The 20877-nt window shown below is 47.3% G+C and overlaps 1 protein-coding gene across 2 annotated transcripts in view; it reads right to left on the reverse strand.

Annotated features, from left to right (window-relative positions):
• The window catches only part of PHIP (PHIP subunit of CUL4-Ring ligase complex), a 2061705-nt gene that overhangs the window by 1415876 nt on the left and 624952 nt on the right, over nt 1-20877 (reverse strand). For both annotated transcript variants that reach the window (XM_078648101.1, XM_078648100.1), the window contains exon 23: nt 20331-20565. In XM_078648101.1, the coding sequence (XP_078504227.1) occupies nt 20331-20565 (235 nt within the window). The remainder of the gene's footprint in view (nt 1-20330; nt 20566-20877) is intronic.

Genomic DNA, 20877 nt, shown 5'->3' on the forward strand with positions numbered 1-20877 from the left:
TAGAGACACATTCTAGCCGCAGATTCCTGAACTTAGAATGTCCCCAGGCGTCAGACTGGACCTGGAAAACGCTTCCCCCAACAGTACCTCTGTGCGCCGGGGAGCGGCGTCACCTGGCTCCGTCCTCTGATGTAGTCCACGGAAGTGACGTCAACGGGCCATATAAGACCCCCTCGGCGTGCTGACATCCGTTTTCTATAGTGAAACTTTTCCGCACCACAACGCGGAACCACTACAAAACTGTGAGTATAGGAACAGTGTACCAAAAAAGAAACAAAAACCTTGGAAACAAAAATTAGAAAACCCATCCCATGTTGAAAAGCATCCAACACTTGGAGGGACCGATGGAAGCGAACAAGCACCCGCTTCAATAAAAATCCCACCAAGAAAGGAACTGTGCCCCCCTAAAGAGGCAAAGGCAGTGGAAATTAAAGACATGAGAATCAAAGGACAGAACGCAGCCACTGGATGTAACTGTACAACAGAGTCTGTGAGCATGGAAGTAAACAACCACATAGAAGTCGTACCACACTCCCACAATGACCAATTAACCGAGCATAGCCCAATAGAAGCTCAACCCAAGCGTCTGCAGCACAGACAAGGAGACCCCAAAAACAGGGTGAGACAGACGAGGGTGGAGGAAGGGTTAGAAAACATGAGAAACTCCATGTTGGAAGAACCCTGATGGAGTAGCAGCAAAAAACACAAGTTAGACACCCAAACGAGAAGGGTGGTAGGCCAACGTGCCTAAGGCAGAAAGACACACCCTGCCCCCTGAGGTGCGTGAACTAGAGCACCCCTTCGGAAGACCATAGCCTTCTGAAAGGAGGCAGGGTCGTAAAACCCCACCTGGAAAGGTCTTCGCAGAACGGGGAGGATGGGCGGGCATTAAGGAATCTGCTGCCAGACTGTCTCTACCAGATACATCGTTACCGAAGGCAAGTAACTTGCTCATCTGATATAAACATCTTCACGGACGAAGGAGCGAAAGCAGGGACAGTGAAGTCCGTGCTGTGGGCGGAATCCCTGCCCAGCGCGAGCACCACCACAGGCTGCTAGCCCCCCCCCCCGCCATCGCAACAGGAGAACGACGCGGTCGCCGAGCGGGGGGACTACAGCCCCCACCATACCTTGCGGCTGACCCCGCCCCCTCCCGTCTGGCGACGCGCCCGGAAGGCGCAGAAAAGGAAGAGGCTCCATCTGGGGAGCGGGCAACTTCACGGACGAAGGAGCGAAAGCAGGGGCAGTGAAGTCCGTGCTGTGGGCGGAATCCCTGCCCAGCGCGAGCACCACCACAGGCTGCTAGCCCCCCCCCCGCCACCGCAACAGGAGAACGACGCGGTCGCCAAGCAGGGGGACTACAGCCCCCACCATTCCTTGCGGCTGACCCCGCCCCTCCCGTCTGGCGACGCGCCCGGAAGGCGCAGAAAAGGAAGAGGCTCCTTCCGCGTCGCGGAACGCGCGCGGGCGGCGCCGGACGAAGCCCGGACTAAGGGCGGACAGTCTGTGACAGTCCGGGACTGTCCGAGGCTAGGCTGGGCCGTCCCCATTTGACCTGATCTCCAGTCCTAGGTACTTTGTTGCGCTAAGTGTAAATAACAATCTAACACTGCTTTGGAACTGTGACTGTTATTCCTTTTATACCAAGGACCTTTTATTAATCCATTACTGTTATTTATTTTAACCTAGTTCGGTTGTAATACATGGAAGCTTTATCTCCTAGATAATTGTTTTTTATATTTTATATGATTGTATTCTTAGTTGGTCTTTTTGAGCATCCTAACACATAATGTCCAAACAAAAGGCTCCTAAAAACCCTTCTATAACAGCCACTATGGATAACTACCTAGTGAAAGTGGTTAGTCAAATTAATAAGGAGCGAAGGATGTCGTTAGGGAAGGAGAACCCTCCTATTGATTGCCCTACGCTCCCTGATCCTAATATTATAGCACCTACGGATGATCATCCAGATCTTGTCACCCTTGATATTTCTGAAGGAACTATAGCTCAACCCGAAAATGGTTCTAATATCTCTGTTCTTTCATCTGTATCCCCCAGTGTTTCGCCTGCCCACAGTTCACCGGCCCCTAGACAATTAAGAGCATGCAGGAAAGCTCCCATTACACGAGGGGTTTACCGTACTCGTAACAAAAAAAGAGGAGAGACCGCATTAAAAATCTCTTCTGGGGCTGTGGAATCGACTGCTAAGAACGCCGCATCCTTTATGAGTTCTGACCAGTTTGATCTTCTAATAAGTACTTTTGTTTCTAAGGTTGATAAGATTATCAAACCTTTGGTGGACAAACTGGATCAGCTCTCATTGGAAGTAAATAGATTAGGTGGGTTACTTGATGCGCACATAGCTTTGGCCGGAAAGTCGAGGCCCATCAATGTTGACCTAGCTTCTCCCATATTACCTCGGGAAACACACTACAACACCCATTGAGGCGATAGGGAATGCAGCCCTGATGCTCTGACCATACACGAGCATTATCCAGCAACCTGCCAGAAGTCGATGAACACGGCAGCTGTATACACTGACTAGACCATCGTTAAATAACCTTGCTATCAACATCAACGCACTTGCTGTGCAGAACTCACAAAAAAGGTATTTATTTACCCCACTCGCCTGTGCACTTATTTGAAAAACCTCCTTTGTTCAAAATGGGCGGGGTCATAAAACTGTAGTAATAAATCCCCTCCTATACCTCTGTTGCTCACGAGGCTCCTCAACCTAACTCCCCCACACAAGACCTCCATTGCAGAGATAAGACTCCCTCCCAGCAAGCCAGGAACTGGGCCTGCTCAAATAGAAACTGAAACTGTACTTCCCTGTTCTCAAAGCACCACAACAGACAGAGGACTACCGTCTCCATCTTCCCTATTGGGCGGCCATTTTAGACTGGTCTCTCTCTCTCTTTGGCGGCCATCATGGACTAGTCATTCCGACTATCTAGCCATTCCCTAAGACCTGGCCTTTTTAGATAGCGCACTTTACATAGCTCTGTATTTAAACCCTCGCGTGATTAAGTGCCTGCCTATTATTGCAGTACTATACCTCCACTTGTATTTTGTACATTTTTACTTACATTTATTTTTTGTATTTAAACACTCGTGTGATTAAGTGTCTGCCTTTATTGCAGTATTATACCTCTACTTGTATTTTGTACACTCTTTTTGTAACCTGCACACATCTCACTTTTCCTCACTGGTAATGTCCCGAGCGCTACCTCAAATTTGTCTGGCGGCTCACCAGCATCAATATTGCTTCATGCAGCTTTTTGGTGACATCGGTATTTTGTTTCAGTATATCATCATTATTATTCTTTTTATTTGGCTACTGTACAACTCTGTAAGCTGCACCTATCTCACTTTTACTCTGGATATGCACCGTTTGATACCACCTATATTTTTTGTATATTTCTGTACATGGTGTAAGCTGTACCGTCTGCTACCTCATATATCTTTGTTAATTTGTGTTCATTGTGTAAGCTGCACCCATTTTCACTGTTTATTTTTGGTTTGCACAGATTGCTACCTCTATATTTTGATTATTTTTGTTACTCACTAGTGTCACTTGTGTACCACGTAACTTACTGTCTGCATTGTGCTTTGCACAGATTGCTACCTCTATATGTTGGTTATTTTTGTTACTCACTAGTGTCACTTGTGTACCATGTAACTTACTGTCTGCATTGTTCTTTGCACATGTGTATCACTATCGTCCACCCTCCCATACCCACCTTTACCGCCACACCCACCTATACCGCCATCCCAACATGGAACCCATCGGCAAGCACACATATAAAATCAACTACCCATCCACACTCACCAAAAAAGCAGCTAAACGCTTTAAACACAACTTCCTGAGGTCCCACCCTGAAACCCCCTTTGTCGACACCTACTTCTCACCGGTCAATGGATCCCTGAACATCGATATCATCTTCCACACCACTCGCAGAGCTCAATGGAGAAAAACGTTCCTCACCTTACTCACTGTCTCCACCACCAGGAAATCCGCTCATGGCTTAACTCTCTCCATCACACCATCCCAACTCTTCCTAGGCAGAACCACCATTACTATCTACAATAACGGGATTGTCCTAATTCAATCCACAGACAGGAACCTGGAACTACAAGACAACCTGTTCCCCACTTTCAAAGAGAACATCTCCAACCATCGGACTTCCACTCACATCCCCTCCAGTAATATCACCCCTGACTTCACAGCCCCCACCCACAACCCTTCTAACCTAGATCAGCACCAGAACAACATGCACCTCACCTCTTCCCCATCACACCAGTCACTCACCCACCTGCTGTAACCACCCCACACTCCTCAATCACAGACACAAATCTCTCCCCCTCATACACCTGCCGCCCCCACACCTCCATCCCTGGGACCCCCACTCATAACACTCCCACTCCTCACCCCCCTGACATCACAGACCCCACCCACAACCCCTCTAACCTAGTTCAGCACCAGAACGACACACATAACGACAAATCCCACCCTTTCCCCCCTGACATCACAGACCCCACCCACAACCCCTCTAACCTAGTTCAGCACCAGAACGACACACATAGCGACAAATCCCACCCCTTGTCCCCCCCTCTCTCAGCCCCCACTCCCACACGCTAACTAACCATGCAGAGCACACCACATCGACTACTATAACTCCCCCTCCCCACGACAGGACCATCTCCAACCCCATCTCCCCCCCCACTCTCAGCCCTCACTACCCTTCAGGCTCCCCCATCACCACCATCATACACTCCACTTCCACCCCGCTCTCCCCGCCTGCCACGAATTCCCTCCTCTACGCCACCAACCTCCTCCGTACTTCATCCACTCCCATCGCCCTCCGTACTTCATCCACTCCCATCGCCCCCTTACCCTCGCTCATCCCTAACACCAACCCGTACGACGACACCACGGAGCCCTGCATGAACACCAACCCTCCCCCCCACCCGCACGATAAGTCCCAGGTCAGCCACTCACCCATGACCTCCACCCCCAGCAATAACACTTATCTCACGCTGGATAAGATCATGTCCTCCCTCCTACAACTCAAAGAAGAAATTCACACCATCAAAGAAGACATGCACACCATCAAAGAGCTACTCACCACACCCCCTAGACTCACCTCACTCACCACCACCTCCCCTCTCAACTTGCTCTCCTCCCGTCCTGACGACGCTCCTAAGCTACGTCCCTCACACAGGACCGCGATCCATGCCCACCATCGCAACAACCGCACCCGCCGCTCTCCCTGGACCACGATCCCTGCCCACAATCGCAACAACCGCCCCCGTCGCACATGCAACCCTCTTTCGGATCTCGACACTCTCTCCCTCCTTCGCTCCTACGACCCAGCTCCCTAAACCACACAACCGCCTCGCACCTCCCCATTCCCACGATACACTCAAATCCCCGTAGACCCTGCACTCTAAACAACAGAATCTCCGTCCCGAATAACCTTAGAAAAGTCCCCCTCTCTCTAGTACCCTCTTTCTCCCCTGTCACACCCCCTCTCAAATGCACTCTCCTAAACTGCAGATCGGCTTCTAGACACTCCTCCGCCATCGCTGATCTCATCCTAACATTGGATCTTGACCTAATCATCCTGACTGAAACCTGGCTAACCGAATCTTCTACACCTATAATGGACATTCTGGTCCCCCCCCCCCCCCCCAACTACCACATCATTAGGCTTGACAGGTCTGGCAAGATAGGTGGCGGAATCGCATGCATATACAGGAACAGCCTTTCTGTTCTGAAAGTCTCCGCGCCTTCCCTACCCTCTCCAACTTCCTACGAATACATCTGCCTCGATATCTTCAGTGATGGCAAACCGATATGTTCTCTTCATGGCATTTACCACCCACCCAGAGACAACCTCATCTTCGCCCAACAAATCATGGACATGATTTCAACCAACGCCGGACGACAGCTCACCCAAATATACCTTGGTGACTTCAACCTCCATTGGAACGATCTCAATGATGCGGTGGTAAATAGTCTTAAAAGCTTCCTCAACGCCTTGGACCTCACTCAATTATGCAACAGCCCCACCCACGAGAAAGGTTCTATCCTCGACCTTATCATCGCCAAAGAGGACGCTATTCAACTTGAGTCTACCCAACCCTGTGACTGGTCAGACCATCATATTGTGACATTCCACATCAATGAAAAAGTCAAACTCAACTCGGTTCAATCCTCCAGACCTAAAGTCTGGAAAAGAGACCTGAAAAAACTCAACCCATACTCCATACCCCCGAACAGCCGCGACCTCCTACTCTCGCCTACGGGCGCTACAGATGTCAAATCCCTGACTGACCACTATCTCAACGCCATGACCTCAATAATTAATGAGGCTGCTCCCATGCAGCTAAAAAGAGTCTCCACTAAAATCTCCAATCCATGGTACGACGGGAGTCTCAATGAAGATAGACGAGCCATGCGAATGGCAGAGCGCACCTGGAGGGCAGCTCCCTCTGCACTGCACTTGAAAACCCTGAAGAAAAAGAGAAACGCCTACTTCAGGAAAATAAAGCGCTCAAAAGCAAACTTCTTCAGCCTCCAGCTCGACCAAGCAAAAAACCGCCCAAGAAAACTGTTTGAGTTAATCAGAACACAAGCCAAGGAACAACCCCAACCTCTCAGTACCTTGTACGAAGCACCCTCCTGTGAAGACTTCGACGCTTTCTTTACCCAAAAAACTGACAACATAAAAAATGATCTCCGCACTGACGCACGACTCCACACCACACTCAACTGCATAACACCCACCGAACCTAAAAACAATGCAACATGGTCATCCTTTGAAACCTACTCCTAAGAAGAAATAGGCAAACTGCTCAGCACCTTGAAACCTTCCAATCACCTCACGGATCCCCTCCCTGCTAACGCTGTAAAAGATTTCACCCCACTGCTCCTTCCACTCTGGACTAAAATTATCAACAGCTCGCTCCAAGAAGGAACCATCCCTGACTCCCTCAAAATTGGACAAGTCACACCTTTGCTAAAGAAACCTACTGCCGACCCATCCGACCTAAACAACTACCGTACCATTACCAATATTCCCACTCTCGCCAAACTATTGGAAAAATGCGCACAACTACAACTGACTAAACACATTGATCTGTTTGATCTCCTCAACCCTCATCAATCAGGCTTCCGAGCAGGACACAGCACTGAAACTGCTATGACTCACATAATTGACGACGCCCTTCAAATCCTAGATCAAGGTGATACCTGCCTCCTCATCCTTCTTGATCTCTCTTCAGCATTCGACACTGTTAAACATGAGAAGTTACTCGATCTTTTGAACACAAGAATGGGTCTTTCTGGGACTGTTCTCAAGTGGTTCACCTCCTTTTTACACAACAGGTCGCAGAAATTCAAAAGTAACAACCTGATGTCCTCTCCAATACCTGTTTCGTTAGGCGTCCCCCAAGGATCCTCCCTATCACCAACTTTGTTCAACCTAGTTATGGAACCTCTCACCACCTTGTTACAAGCATCCAATGTACTTTTTTACATGTACACAGATGACACCCAACTATATCTCAAATTACAATCCCCCAATGACATCTTACTCCTGAACTCAACGATCAGAAGCACCCAATCCTGGCTTGCTGATAATCATCTCAAACCCAATGCTCTGAAAACAGAATTCCTGCTGATCTCACCTCCCGCGAAGATCTCTACCACTCAAACCTGGCTTAAACAGTTAACTGCACTCAATGTCCAACCCACCATAGTGGATTCAGCGAAATCCCTAGGCATAAATCTCGACTCCAATCTCAACATGCAGCATCATATCAGCAAGGCTACTAAGGGAGCGAACTTCCAAATCAATACCCTGAGGAAACTTAAACCCTTCCTACCAGCCAAAGACTTCCAAACTGCAGTACAAGCACTAGTAATCCCGCGAATTGAATACGGCAGCACCGCCCTCTGCGGTCTCCCGTTAACCACTACTGCACCCCTAAGAGCTTCTCTAAACGCTGCAGCGAGACTCATCACTGGATCAAAAAAACACTCGCATATCTCCCCTGACTTGAAATCACTGGACTGGCTGCCTTTTGAAGCCAGAATACATCTGAAAATCGCCTGCATGACACACAAGGCTCTACACTTGAGCTCTCCCGGATACCTCACTCAGAAGCTGTCAATCTCTGGCGGCTCTAGAAACACTAGAGGCACAAACAATCTTCTGCTAAAACCTCGAAGATTCCGGAAGGAAAAAACTTATAAACGCTCTTTCTCTGGAATGGCACCCAGGATCTCGAACTCACTCCCTCCTGAAACCAGGCTCATCTCCTCCATCACATTTTTTAAGAAAGAAGTAAAAGCTATTCTTATGGCCAAATACACTTGACCTATTAGCGTGGATCTGTAAAGACTCTACATCGATCTGTATTATTCTGCTCGAACTCTATGACTATGTTTTTCACCTGTATTATTGACGTTAATGACTATCTATGCACACATTTATCTGTAATATTTACATTATTGACTGTACTACTTTGTTCTCTCACGTACCTACCACTTATTAAGTTTAATTTCACTCTCTTGTTGGTATTCCCGGCTGTGTAAAGCGCTCTGATATCTGCAAAGATCTTGTTCGCGCTATATAAAACTTTCAAAATAAATAAATTACCTGTAAATCCTCTAACTGGGGGCGGAATATTTAAAGAACCAGTATTGCCGGCCCCATTACCTATAAATCCACCCTCCATCCCTCTTCAGTGTAAGCCTAATGCTAGGGAGCAGGGTCCACCGAAACCAACCAGACGGAAACGCCCTGTGAATTTACCACCAGCCTGTGCCCCCTATGTGGCCGTTTTGACTAATGTCCCCATCTATGAGACTGACCCAGTTAGACCCCAACTTGAATCTCATGATTCATTAAAAAACAGAACGGTCTCAAGGCTACACAATAACTGTGGCTTTCCAATTACTTATGCAGACCAAATTCTAACTACCAGAAGGGTTGACTGGATAGGTACGTCTAGTAAAACATGTAGGGGTGATTGTGTCATCATTAACTTTAAACACCCCCAACATGCGGCCACGGCATTATTAAGGGCTGGATCCTTAATCCCCGGGGAAGACAGAATAAATGTACGTCCTCTTGTTTTTTTTTATAGCCACCTAATCAAAAACCCTCCTCATAAATTAGGAAATAGAATTTCCCTGCCAAATCATTTTTCGGGGTTCGGGATCCCTGTCCAGAACAGATTCCAGGCACTAAGCTCCCTGGACTCACGACTGACTTACTTGGACAGGGGTTAGTGTCCCGTGCCAGCCGACTATTGCCCAGGCTCCCGTCACGTGTGTTTTACCACCTGACTCCGAACCCAATACGGTGGAGAACCAGAGTGAAGAAAGATGTATTGGCGCTGGAGTTTTAGAGGACTGTATCAATGAGGTATCTGAGGTATCTGTAGGTAATACTGTCCCTATGATTGATCCCAGCGTGAATATACTGACCGGCATCTCTATTGTAAGCTGGAATGTTGCCGGGCTCAAGGCCAAACAGGACACCTTGTGTTGGAAGGACTTTATTAACGCCCATGATATTTTGTGTTTCCAGGAAACTTGGTGCCAGGAAGATGTATATTTTGAGGGGTTTATAACGTTCAACCTACGGGCAGTTAACTCTAGATCAGGGAGAGCAAAAGGTGGTCTTGTAATCTTGGTCTCGATTAGCAAAAATATTAGGACTGTGAAATACTTAAATGTGGGACCTCACGCGCAGCTACTGTGGCTCCAGAGTGATCAAGGACGACAAGTCCTCTTAATTAACTACTACAATAATATTTTTGATGATAGTAGGATATCCGTTGTAAAACATTTAGTCAGTGCTATTGATGAATTAATGGACCAATGTAATGTTTCTTTTGATTTTATATGGCTAGGAGATTTTAATATTTCTTTATGTGAATTGACCTTTCAGAAAGCATGCGGGGTTGTTAATAATGCTGGTGATGTGGACCTCCATTTCAGGCATAATAGCTATGGTGAAATACTGTATAAATGTATTAGTAATTATGACCTTGAAATTTTGGACTTTGCCAAAGATGCTAATGGGAGGACCATCCCTACCTTTAAAAACTGGAGGACAAGTTCGGTAATAGACCATGTCGTTGTGTCCTCGACTATTACCCCATTATGTGAAACCCCCAGGATTGAAGTTACATCTTTGAGCGACCATAACTATATTGTTCTAGAATGTGCCCTATGGAGTAAGAGCCCTGTAGCTGTGGGCCATACCATCGCCAACGTAGAACCCCATAGACCCAATGGTGTTAGAGTCAAATGGGTTGGGGATAAAGCAGAAGAACTAATTGGTTACATTGTTTCTGATTGTTTAACTGATATCTCATCAATCTTTTGAAAACAATACTGGGTCAGAATGTGTTTTAACTGCTTTTAATAATATTAACATATTAATTGATGCAAGGTTTACTAGACCAATTAGAGTTAATAATAGCCATGGACATGGTTGGTTTGACCATACCTTCACCAGGCTACTAACGGAGCTAAAGAAGGTCCTGGCCATAAAACCTAGGAACACTGCTTTCATAATTGAACGAAGAGCAGAATACCAATCAGCATTAAAAAAGAGGAAAAGAGAGTTACAGCAGGAAGCGTGGGAAATTAATCAAGCGGCTGAGATCCATAATAATACTTTATTCTGGGCTACGGTTAATTCTCCCTTCCTGAGAGATAACTCCCCGGTATTGAGCTCTAATGTTCCTAGTGATTCCTGGGTAACGCATTTTTCCAATATATTTGGTTCAAATAATGGTTCAGCCACCACCCCATGTAATTGGCCCATATTACCTTTAAACTTTACAGTAGCCGAGGTCGAGTCAGGAATTCGTGCAAGCAAGGGGGGAAAGGCCCAAGGACCCGACGGGGTCCCAATTGACGTTTATAAAGCAGTCCCAGAGATCTGGAGCCCCCTCCTTGCGAATGTGTTTAATGCAGCAGTTTGCACGGAAGCTCCGACAACATGGGGGGAATCGATCATTATTCCTATATTTAAAAAAGGCAATCGGTCAGAAGCAAAGAATTATCGCCCTATCTCCCTTCTGGACTCCTCTGTAAAGGTTATGAGCAGAGTTATGCTAGCTAGGCTCGAGGAGTGGGTTGAAGATAAGGTAATTTTGTCCGAAAGTCAGTTTGGTTTTAGGAAAGGCAGGGGTACTCTGGACCAATGTTTGAACCTTGACCTCATAATTGGGAAATATGTTGAAGCCAAAGGTAGCTCTCTATACTTATGTTTTGCTGATCTAAGCAGCGCCTTTGATATGGTTGATCACGGAATTTTATGGCCTACTCTGCTGTGGATGGGTGCCCCTGAGGGTATTATTTTCTTCCTTGCCAGGCTGTACCAAAAACTGCAAACTTGTGTGCGCTTTGGAACCAAGGGAGAATGCACCCCCAAATTCAGTGTACGACGTGGCATAAGACAAGGCTGTGTTCTTGCTCCGTTACTGTTTATTTTATTCATCAATGAGATAGATGTTATTTTAAAAGGTTTTCAAGCAGATGCTCCCAGTCATAAAGGTGTGTCATTGCCGGTGTTATTTTATGCTGATGACGCCGTGCTTCTTTCTAGGACCCCCCTGGGATTGCAAAAATTGATGGATAGATTCTCACTGTTTATTAGGGACAGGAAACTACTCATCAATAAGGATTTATTTATTTATTTATTTAAAACATTTGTATAGCGCAGCTGTCACCTGGCAGGTATCCTGGCGCTGAGAGATTACTCCTAGGATGGTAGGTATCGGGAGACATAGAGTGGGTTGTCGGAGAGGGAATTAAGGAAAAAGCCAGGTTTTAATGTGCTTTCTAAATGGAAGGAGTTGCGATATTTGGCGGATGTCAACAGGCAAACTGTTCCAAAGTTTAGCGGCTGCCACTCTGAAGGATCTTCCGCCCCGTCCTGACCTTGTTGAATCTTGGTACCATGACAAGGCAGGCTGAGGCGGAACGGAGAGTTCTGGTAGGGGTGTACCAGGTGAACATTTTTTGCAGGGATCTGGGTCCAGCGCCGTGCAGTGCTTTGAAAACAATGCAGAGCGATTTAAAAGCTACGCGTTGCTTCAAAGGGAGCCAATGTAACTCGGCTAACGCCGCTGTGGCCGAGGATCTCCTGGTCCAGCCGAGGGCTAGTTTGGCGGCGGCCGTCTGGACTCTTTGGAGTCTGTCCAGCAGAACAACTGGGGACTCGAGCAGAAGTGCATTGCAATAGTCAAGGCGACTAGGGATAGTACACCTGACTATTAGTGCTCGAGCCTGTGCAGGAAGAAGTGGCATGATCTTGCGTAGAGAACGCAGTAGGGCCGAGCAGGTGGATACTGTTTTTGCGACCTGCGTTTCCATGCTGAGCTTGTTGTCCATCATGACACCAAGGTTGCGGACAGCGGTGACCGGCTGAGGTTTTTCTGGGGCTTCCGGGGGCCAGAACTCCGCAGGAAACAGGCGAGGAATCCGGCTTTCAGCGCAGAACAGAACCTCGGTTTTGGAGGAATTGAATTGCAGGGAATTTTTGTGCAGCCAGCCAGCTGTGTCTCTCAGGCAGTCGTGGAACGATTCCAGGGGGATTGAGTTTTCCCCCTCCCAAGATAAGCTGGGTGTCATCTGCGTAGTTTATAGCTTTTAGCCTGTGGGATTTGATCAGAGTGACTAACGGTTTGAGATAAACGTTAAAAAGGATGGGGCTGATGGACGAGCCTTGGGGCACCCCGTGAGGTACTGGGAAGAAGGCGGATTGAAAAGGGGGAAGGGACACAGCCTGCTTCCTGTCTCGCAGGTATGAATGGAACCAGAGCAAGGCGGTGCCGTCAACCCCTGCCTCTCTGAGACTCATACTATGACATGTGGGGCAAAAAATAGGAAACACACTGCTTTTTTTATCGATGGTAATAAGGTGCAATCAGTTAACTCTTTCTGTTATCTTGGAATAACCTTTTCCCATGATAGAAGGTGGTCTAATGAATTTAATAATGTTAGTAATAAAATGGCAAAAAGTGCCCATGGAATTTTCAAATTTGCGGCTAAAATTGGGGATAGACGAACAAGGGATATGCTGCAAATTTACCACGCAAGATGTGCCAGTATTGCATTATATGGGGCGGCCATTTGGGGCCATAGTTGTGCCCACAAATTGCAGCTCGAGGAGAACTCCTTATTAAAAAAACTTTTATGTCTGCCCTCCTCAGCCGCTACTGTATTGACCCATTGGGAACTAAACATCAATTATTTGAGTGATTTCTTAGCCTTAAGACCACTAATGTTATGGCGTTCGATCTGGCTCCAGGACGAAAAGACTCTAAACAGATCTATTATTGAAGACTGTCCCTCACTAGACATGTATAGGAAGATCCCGTGGATTAGATATGTTGTAGATTGTTACTCACAAATCTTTAAACTTGATGTTCTGACTAATCCGAAGGCTGCATTGGATATACCGAAATTAGAAATGAAAGCAATCTTCATGGAGAACATGGCAACCAAGAGGACTTCTTCTAGCCGGTCTATGACAACAGTCTCCTTTTACAACAAATATTCTTACATCGAAGGTTTTCCATCTTACCTTGTGCGGGTAACGAGGCCCTCGCACAAATTTGTTCTTACCAGACTCAGGTTTGGAATTGTGCATGAGTTAGTGGCACTGCCTAACATCAAGCAACACCCCACAGGACAGTGTCAGTGTGATGGCATATCGAAACAGAGCACCCTGCACTTTTTACTTTTATGTAAACTGTATCAGAATTATCGAATTCTGTATTTAAAGCCTCTATTTGTTAAATATGGGGTACGTACAGTGGATGCGGCAATGAGTCTTATTTTTAATATGAAATCTGTTTACATTTGTTTTTATACAGCAACGTTCTTAATCAAATCTATCAGTGTACGCAAAAGTATGACTTTTTAGTAAATTGGTCTGTACTGTTTTACACCGTTTTATAAACGCTTTTTAATGTTTTCTGTATATGTATCGTCAATATGTGCTTTTATGGTCAAATCTTTTGTACCGAATAAAGCTTCATGAACTGACTGATATAAACATCTAGCTGCATAATCCTTAACTTAGAATATATACCATAGCTATACCCCATTGGAGGAGGGCCTGCGACTGAACCCCACCACAGTCCTGAAGGAAGTAGACCGTCAAGAACATTGACTGACAGAAGATGGGTCCACAATGCCAACATAGTGGACACCAGACCCATAAGGCTTAGCATTGCCAGCATAGCTGACACGAAACCCTGAAGGTCAGGGCGGAGTATGAGCAAAGTACCACAGTGCATTCAAGGACAACACAAGGCCACTGTCGGCCAGACTGGGACGAAACGAAGTCCTAGGACCAGAAAGACAGTGCACAATGACAGAATGCCACCGCTTTCAACAAAAAGAGGGGAACTGTGAATAGGACGTAGTCACAGGACCAGAAAGTCAGTGCACAATGACAGAATGCCACAGATTTCCACAAAAAGAGGGAATCTGTATAGGACCCCAGAGTCCGGAGAGACAAAGGTCTAGGGAAGGGATGGCAACAGAGGACATGTCAGGGCAGAGGGCATCGTGCCAAAACACACAACTATGACTACCATGAGGTGCATAGATGTGAATGACAAGAACACACGAAACCAGGTAGGGTGTACCTTGAGAACCACTCCACACAATGGAGAGCTCAATGAAGCGTAACAACGTGTGCGGGCCAACCGAGAAGACAGCACAGCACCAGGTAGCCAACTAAGCAACCGTACCCCTGGGAACACAGACCAAGGGCGATTAGCAAGCAGAACATGCCCAACACTAGCTTCCCACAGGGAGAGAGAGAGAGGAGTAAAGAGATTAAAACAAATGGGGGACCTGGAACAATCCCCAGGATCCACCGCAGGGAGACTCTGCACGCCTACCCCCTCGTGTGCGAACACAGCACACGAAAATCTGGAAAAGTCAGGAAATGACAAGGGGGTGAACCAGAAGGACCCCTTTAGAGAATGGACAGGCGTCCAAAAGGATATCGCCATCTGTGAACCGTAGTGGGACAACAGACCAACCACAAAGAGGGTGGCCCAAACTCCCCGATCCAGGAGTGAGACCAACCCCCGCAACACAGGCGGTAATACTGACCATCACACCAAGAAGAAGTCAGTAACATGCAGACATAGAAAGTCTGAAAAAGGAACAGATGTAGACAGGATGAATCCAGAGAACATCCAGAGAATCTGTGGAAACTCGTCGCAGCGGCCAGGAAAAGAATACCTGAGCCATGTCCGACAATGCCAGGTCGGTGTCCCTCCAAGGGAGACCAGGAACACAACGCAAAACGGAAAGGTGAGTTCTGGTAAAAATGTACCACTCACTGGCCAACACCCGATAGGGTGTACCCAAGCCTTTACAACACCAGGGAAGAAGGCCACATAAAGAAAGCGCATGCAAGACAATGGTCCAAGGAACTCAACGGGTCCCATATGAGAATACGTACACGGGTCACAATCGGTGACAGAAAGAACCAGTCCGTAACGGAGCACCCACAGGGATGCGTACCCACGCCCGAGACCACCAAAGGCGCCTAAGGTAGAAAGAAGGCAGAAGAATAACCAAGGCAGGGGTCACGAAAAACCCACTCTGGGGTGATCCGGAAACAGCAGAGCCTCAACATAACACCAGAGCCAACTGTGTCCACAGACGCCCGAGAAAGCCATAGAAAAGCCATAAGCAGCGATACAGAAGCCCCAAGAGAGGACCACGTCAGACAGTGGGACTCAACCGAGAGTATGTACCACCAGATCAGGAAGGCAATAGCAGAGAGCTCCACGGGAGCCTCTGAAACTGTCTGATAAGGAAAAGCTACACAATAGCAAACGAATACCCCACATAGGGTACATCACATCCCTATAAAGCAAGGGACACATCTTGAAACAAGCTTAAAGGCAGAGGTCAAAAGAAACAAACAGCTGGCCAGCTGCAGTAAAGTAAGGGAAAAAGCCTCCGGCTGAATAGCCATACAATTGTTGTGAGACAAACCTCTTGGACCCAAAGACAGGAACAGAAAAACAGTGACAACACCGTCACACAAAAATATAGATCCACCACTGCGGACTAAAACTTAGGAAGTCAACGAAATCCTGAAAAGAGACGCTGTACTGACGATTTGGCATGGTCGTCAAACAAATGGGCCCCATCAAAAGACGGATCTCGGAGTCGCTCCCGAACTTTTCGGGGAAACTGCCATCGCGTAGCCAAGCATGTCGACTCAGCTGGCCGTAGCACAACCCACTAAGTTAGTGGTATCCATGGCCGACCGGATGGTAAACTGCGCCATGTCGCAGCCATCCCAAACCAGCTGGAGCAGGTCAGCAAGAGGGTCCTCCGGCAAGGAGGGAAAGAGTAGCCGAGCAGTATCCCAAAGGGCAGAAGCAGCCCAAGCAAACACGCAGATCGTGTTGAGGGAACGAAGGCCGGAAATGGTGGACACAAAAACATTGCGGCCACACGACTCCAACCAGCTAGACTACCGAGTAGGAGGGAGCAACAGTGGAGAAGGGGAAGGATGCATAGCCTGGACTACCAGCCCATGAACCCTAGGATGAAGGGACAAACAGGCAGGGTCATCTGGAGCACGTCGGTGGCGATGCGCCACGGCACGAGCCACGGGGTCACCAGACGAGGGTCTGGCCCAAGTCATACAATGACCAGCCAAAAGGCAAAAGAGGCTCCACATCCACCGAGTCCTGGCGAGAGAAACATCCAACAAGGTATCCAAAGGAAAGGAGACAGAGGGCGGCTGCATGTGTAAGACACAGATAGCCCTTCCAACTGCCCGAGCAAACTTGGCCATCCGAGGTGGAGACAGCAAGTCATCCGTTGGGGATGGCTGCAGGCTAAGCCATCTGCCCAACAACAGCGGATTTTCAGAGAAATGAGCCGGCCAGTGCCCCCAATGGATTCTGCTCAGTGGCGCACAGGAACACCTATGTGGGCGGGGAGACCACTGGGGTCCATCCTCCAACAGAGGAACAACGGCTTCTGTGGAGGGTTTTGACGTACAGGAAGTGTGGCGCCTTAACTGGTAGCGGTGTGTGTTAGGTAAAAAACAACAATAATGAAGACTGTGCAGCAAGGTCAGAGGAGACCCCGAAACCTCTGCATAGAGTGACCAGGGCCCACTCGGTAATTTATTTTATTTATTTATTCAAAGTTTTATATAGCGCGAACAAGATCTTTACAGATATCAGAGCGCTTCACAGGGGGGGAGTGGGCAACAGGAGGGTGACTAGACATAATAATTGGCTACAGTATAGTAAACGTGGCATAATAGGATAACAGTCATGTGCTGATAAGATACCAATAGGCACTCAGATAGACAGTAAAATAAAGGGGGTGCAGAGTCTTTGATCTAGCTACAGTAGAGATCATGAGATAACAGTAAACACTCAAATAGACAATAATATAAGACGGTGCAGAGTCTGATCTAGCTACAATAGAGATCATGAGATAAACAGTAAACACTCAAATAGACAATAATATAAGACGGTGCAGAGTCTGATCTAGCTACAATAGAGATCATGAGATAACAGTAAACCCTCAAATAGACAATAAAATAAGGCGGTGCAAAGACTCTGATCCAACTACAATAGAGATCAGAAGATACCAATAAACACTCAAAATAGACAATACTATAAGACGGTGCAGAGTCTTTGATCCAACTGCAAAGGAGGTCAGGAGGTCATGAATATAAAGTTATTGGACCAGTAAGTATCCAACGTTACCGAAACTGTGCAAAGTCTCTGAACAACAACAGTAAGGATCGGGTGAACATGGCCATAAGGATGGCTTTCACTTCTTTCTTGAAGAGTGCAGTGGAGGAGATAAGCCTCGTTTCAGGAGGGAGTGCATTCCAGATCCTGGGTGCCATTCCTGAGAAGGAGCGTTTGTATCTTTTTTCCTTACGGAATCTGCGAGGTTTCAGGAGCAGAGTTTTTGTACTTCTATTGGATCTAATTATGACAAGAATCCTGTGCACACGTTAAGATAGGTGTATACATGTATCATGCTTAATCAAAAGAACACAATAGGTAGTAAATGAAACAAAGTGGACACAATAGAAAGTCTTTTTGTTCTTCAATGGATTGTATTTGACCTTCCTTTGTTGAAAGGTAACTTCAAAATCAAATGACACGTGTTTCGTCAAGCGGGCAAGGAGCCTGTGACTCTTCAGTGCTGTAAGCACAAATGGGGTAACGGTCCGTATTGCCGGTGATATTTCCGACCCGGCTTCTGGGGTTTGGGTTTAAAGAATCAGCGATAGTGAGTCACTGTGGACTCAGAGACGGGCGGGTACATCCGTCTCAAACCAGCTAATGCCTGGGATATGGCAGCGGAGAGACGGGTCCTGTCTTCCTAAGGGACTGAACTGGCGTCTGCACGGCATCAGCTCAGCGCCGATGGCCTCTGAAGAGGGCGCGACCACCCGATGTCGGACTGGCATAGACTCGGCCTTCTACAAGGCCGGAGCATGGGGGAGGAATGAAACAGTCTCGGAGACGAACTCCGCGCTGCAGCCGTGTCCAGCGACGACGCAGGGAGCCCCGCAGGACTGTGCGAACACTCGTCAGGAGGGCTAGACGTCAGAGTGTGACACCCATTCGGGCTGTGTCCCGACATAGCAGCAACTCCAGATCCGGAGTCAAGGCACTCGGTCGGCACCGAGGGCGAGCACGCCGGCGCGCCCCCATCCTGAGTCCTACCCCTAGTGTGGGGCCCAAAGGTACGCCAGGGAGAGGGGGTGACCCAAAGATGGCCTGGAGAGACCTCAAATAGGCTTCCATCTGGGTCTGAGTCGCCCCAACACCATGAAACAGTGGATAGGCGGAGGTCGACTCCTGAGGGCTCGAATCCGGTGAAGACCGGGTGTGGCGGTCCCCAGTATCACGCTTGGGCGAGGTTGATTACCTCTGTGACTTCCTCCGGTGCTTACCTGAGGCAGGCAAAAGTTGTCCATGGGAACGACTGAGATCTGTCCCGAGGAGAGACCTCAGCCTGGGAAGCAGAGCTGCACCTTTGGGAACCCTCCACTGGAGACGGCAGCTGGTGCCACGAGGACTCCGACCGGGACATCCAGGCAGCCAACAGTTTCATCCATTATTCCCACAGGGACTTCGGCTTCTGCTTCTGGCAGGCATCGCACTTAACAGTCGTGGTACTCGCCCAAGGATCACATACAGATCTTGTGTGGATCCGTCGCCGACATCTGCTGCGAGCAGGACGCACATGATTTGAAGCCCGCAGGCATCGACACACTGTTCCAGATGCGAAAAGGCGTTGCAAAGGCCTGAAAACAGTCCAGAGGAACCGCTGAACTCTGGATCCGCGTTAGGACGCGGAAAAGAAGAAAACTGACGTCAGCACACCGAGGGTGTCGTATATGGCTCCATTGAGATCACTTTTGTGAACGACGTTAGGGCGGAGCCAGGCGACGCTGCCCCCTGGCATGCAGAGGTACTGCTGGGGAAAACATTTCCGGATCCAGTCTGACGCCTGGGGATATTCTAAGTTAAGGAATCTGCGGCTAGATGTCTCAATCAGATAGTCTCTTCCACGGAAGGGCCAAAGAGAGAACCCAGCCCCATGTCAGGGGGAAGGGTTCTCTCTCTTGCTTTTTGTTATATCCAGATAAAATTGTCATTCATATAGTGGTGAAAATTCATCTCCTGCATCACTAAAAACGGCTTGACTCTAATAAGACTGTGATCAAAAAGTTGATATCAGCAATGGTCTTTGACCTAGAGTGGGAGCTGGTATTATGCAACTTCCTGTGGTGTTCAGTGACACACAGCTTGGCTTCATGTTCCCAGATTTTTTAGGTGCATGAGAGCACGCACCTCAAATGACTTGGAGCTGTGGCCCAAACCAGAACACCAGGACACACCTTGTGGGGATTTATTACAGACATCTGCTTGCGACAGTCCGTACAAGTCTTAAACTTCGTAGTTTTAGGAATGGACATGTTTCCTCACTCACTCGAGAGCAATGTTGTTTAAAAAAAAAAAAACTTGTCAACTGACGAGAAAAAGTTAAAAGCTATCTCTGGATCCGCGTACAGAGGCACAGAAAAAATCAACTTACGTCAACATGCTTAGGTGGAGTTAATAAAGAGCCAAAATATGGCAAATCGTCCGGATCCAGACTGGCACCTGGGGATATTCTAATGGTGAGGAATTTGCAGCTAGATATACCCGTTACTTTGCTCTGAAATTTAAATTGTAAGAAATAATGTAACATTTCAAACCTTCAGCTTTCCTTCTTTGGGAATCTTCTTTTTTGGTGATGCTGGCTGACCATCTTTGTCCTCATTTCGTTTAACTCTTTTCTTTTTATCCTTCTTAACCTTTCTTGTTTCTGCTTCTTCTCCATCCTCTGAGCTGCTTTTAGCTTTCTTGGTTTTGAGCTTGGGAATTTTCTTAGGAGGCTGCAGATTAATCCCAGCATCTGCAGTCCAGTCAGAATAATCACTGGAGCATTCACTAGACAATAAGGTTCAAGTTTGAATGATCTTAAAAGCAATTCAAATGAAAAACACAATGTCTATTATCTAAACATATAAAGCTGCTAATGTAAACTGCAATCTAAATAACAGCATGCTTACAAAATTTTAGTTCTAGGATATTTTTCTCTCTTTTATTAACACGTGGATGCACAAAAAAAGTAAATTCCATAAATCTTTTTAAACATGATGCAACAGTTCCGGTATTCATATTTTTTAAGTATTCATTTTTTAAAAGTACTCATTCAAAACCACATCTTAGCACTTTTCTTCAAAAAGAACAAGTAAATGA

The sequence above is a fragment of the Lissotriton helveticus genome, chromosome 6, assembly GCF_964261635.1.
Source record: "Lissotriton helveticus chromosome 6, aLisHel1.1, whole genome shotgun sequence".
In the NCBI taxonomy this organism is placed as follows: Eukaryota; Metazoa; Chordata; class Amphibia; order Caudata; family Salamandridae; genus Lissotriton; species Lissotriton helveticus.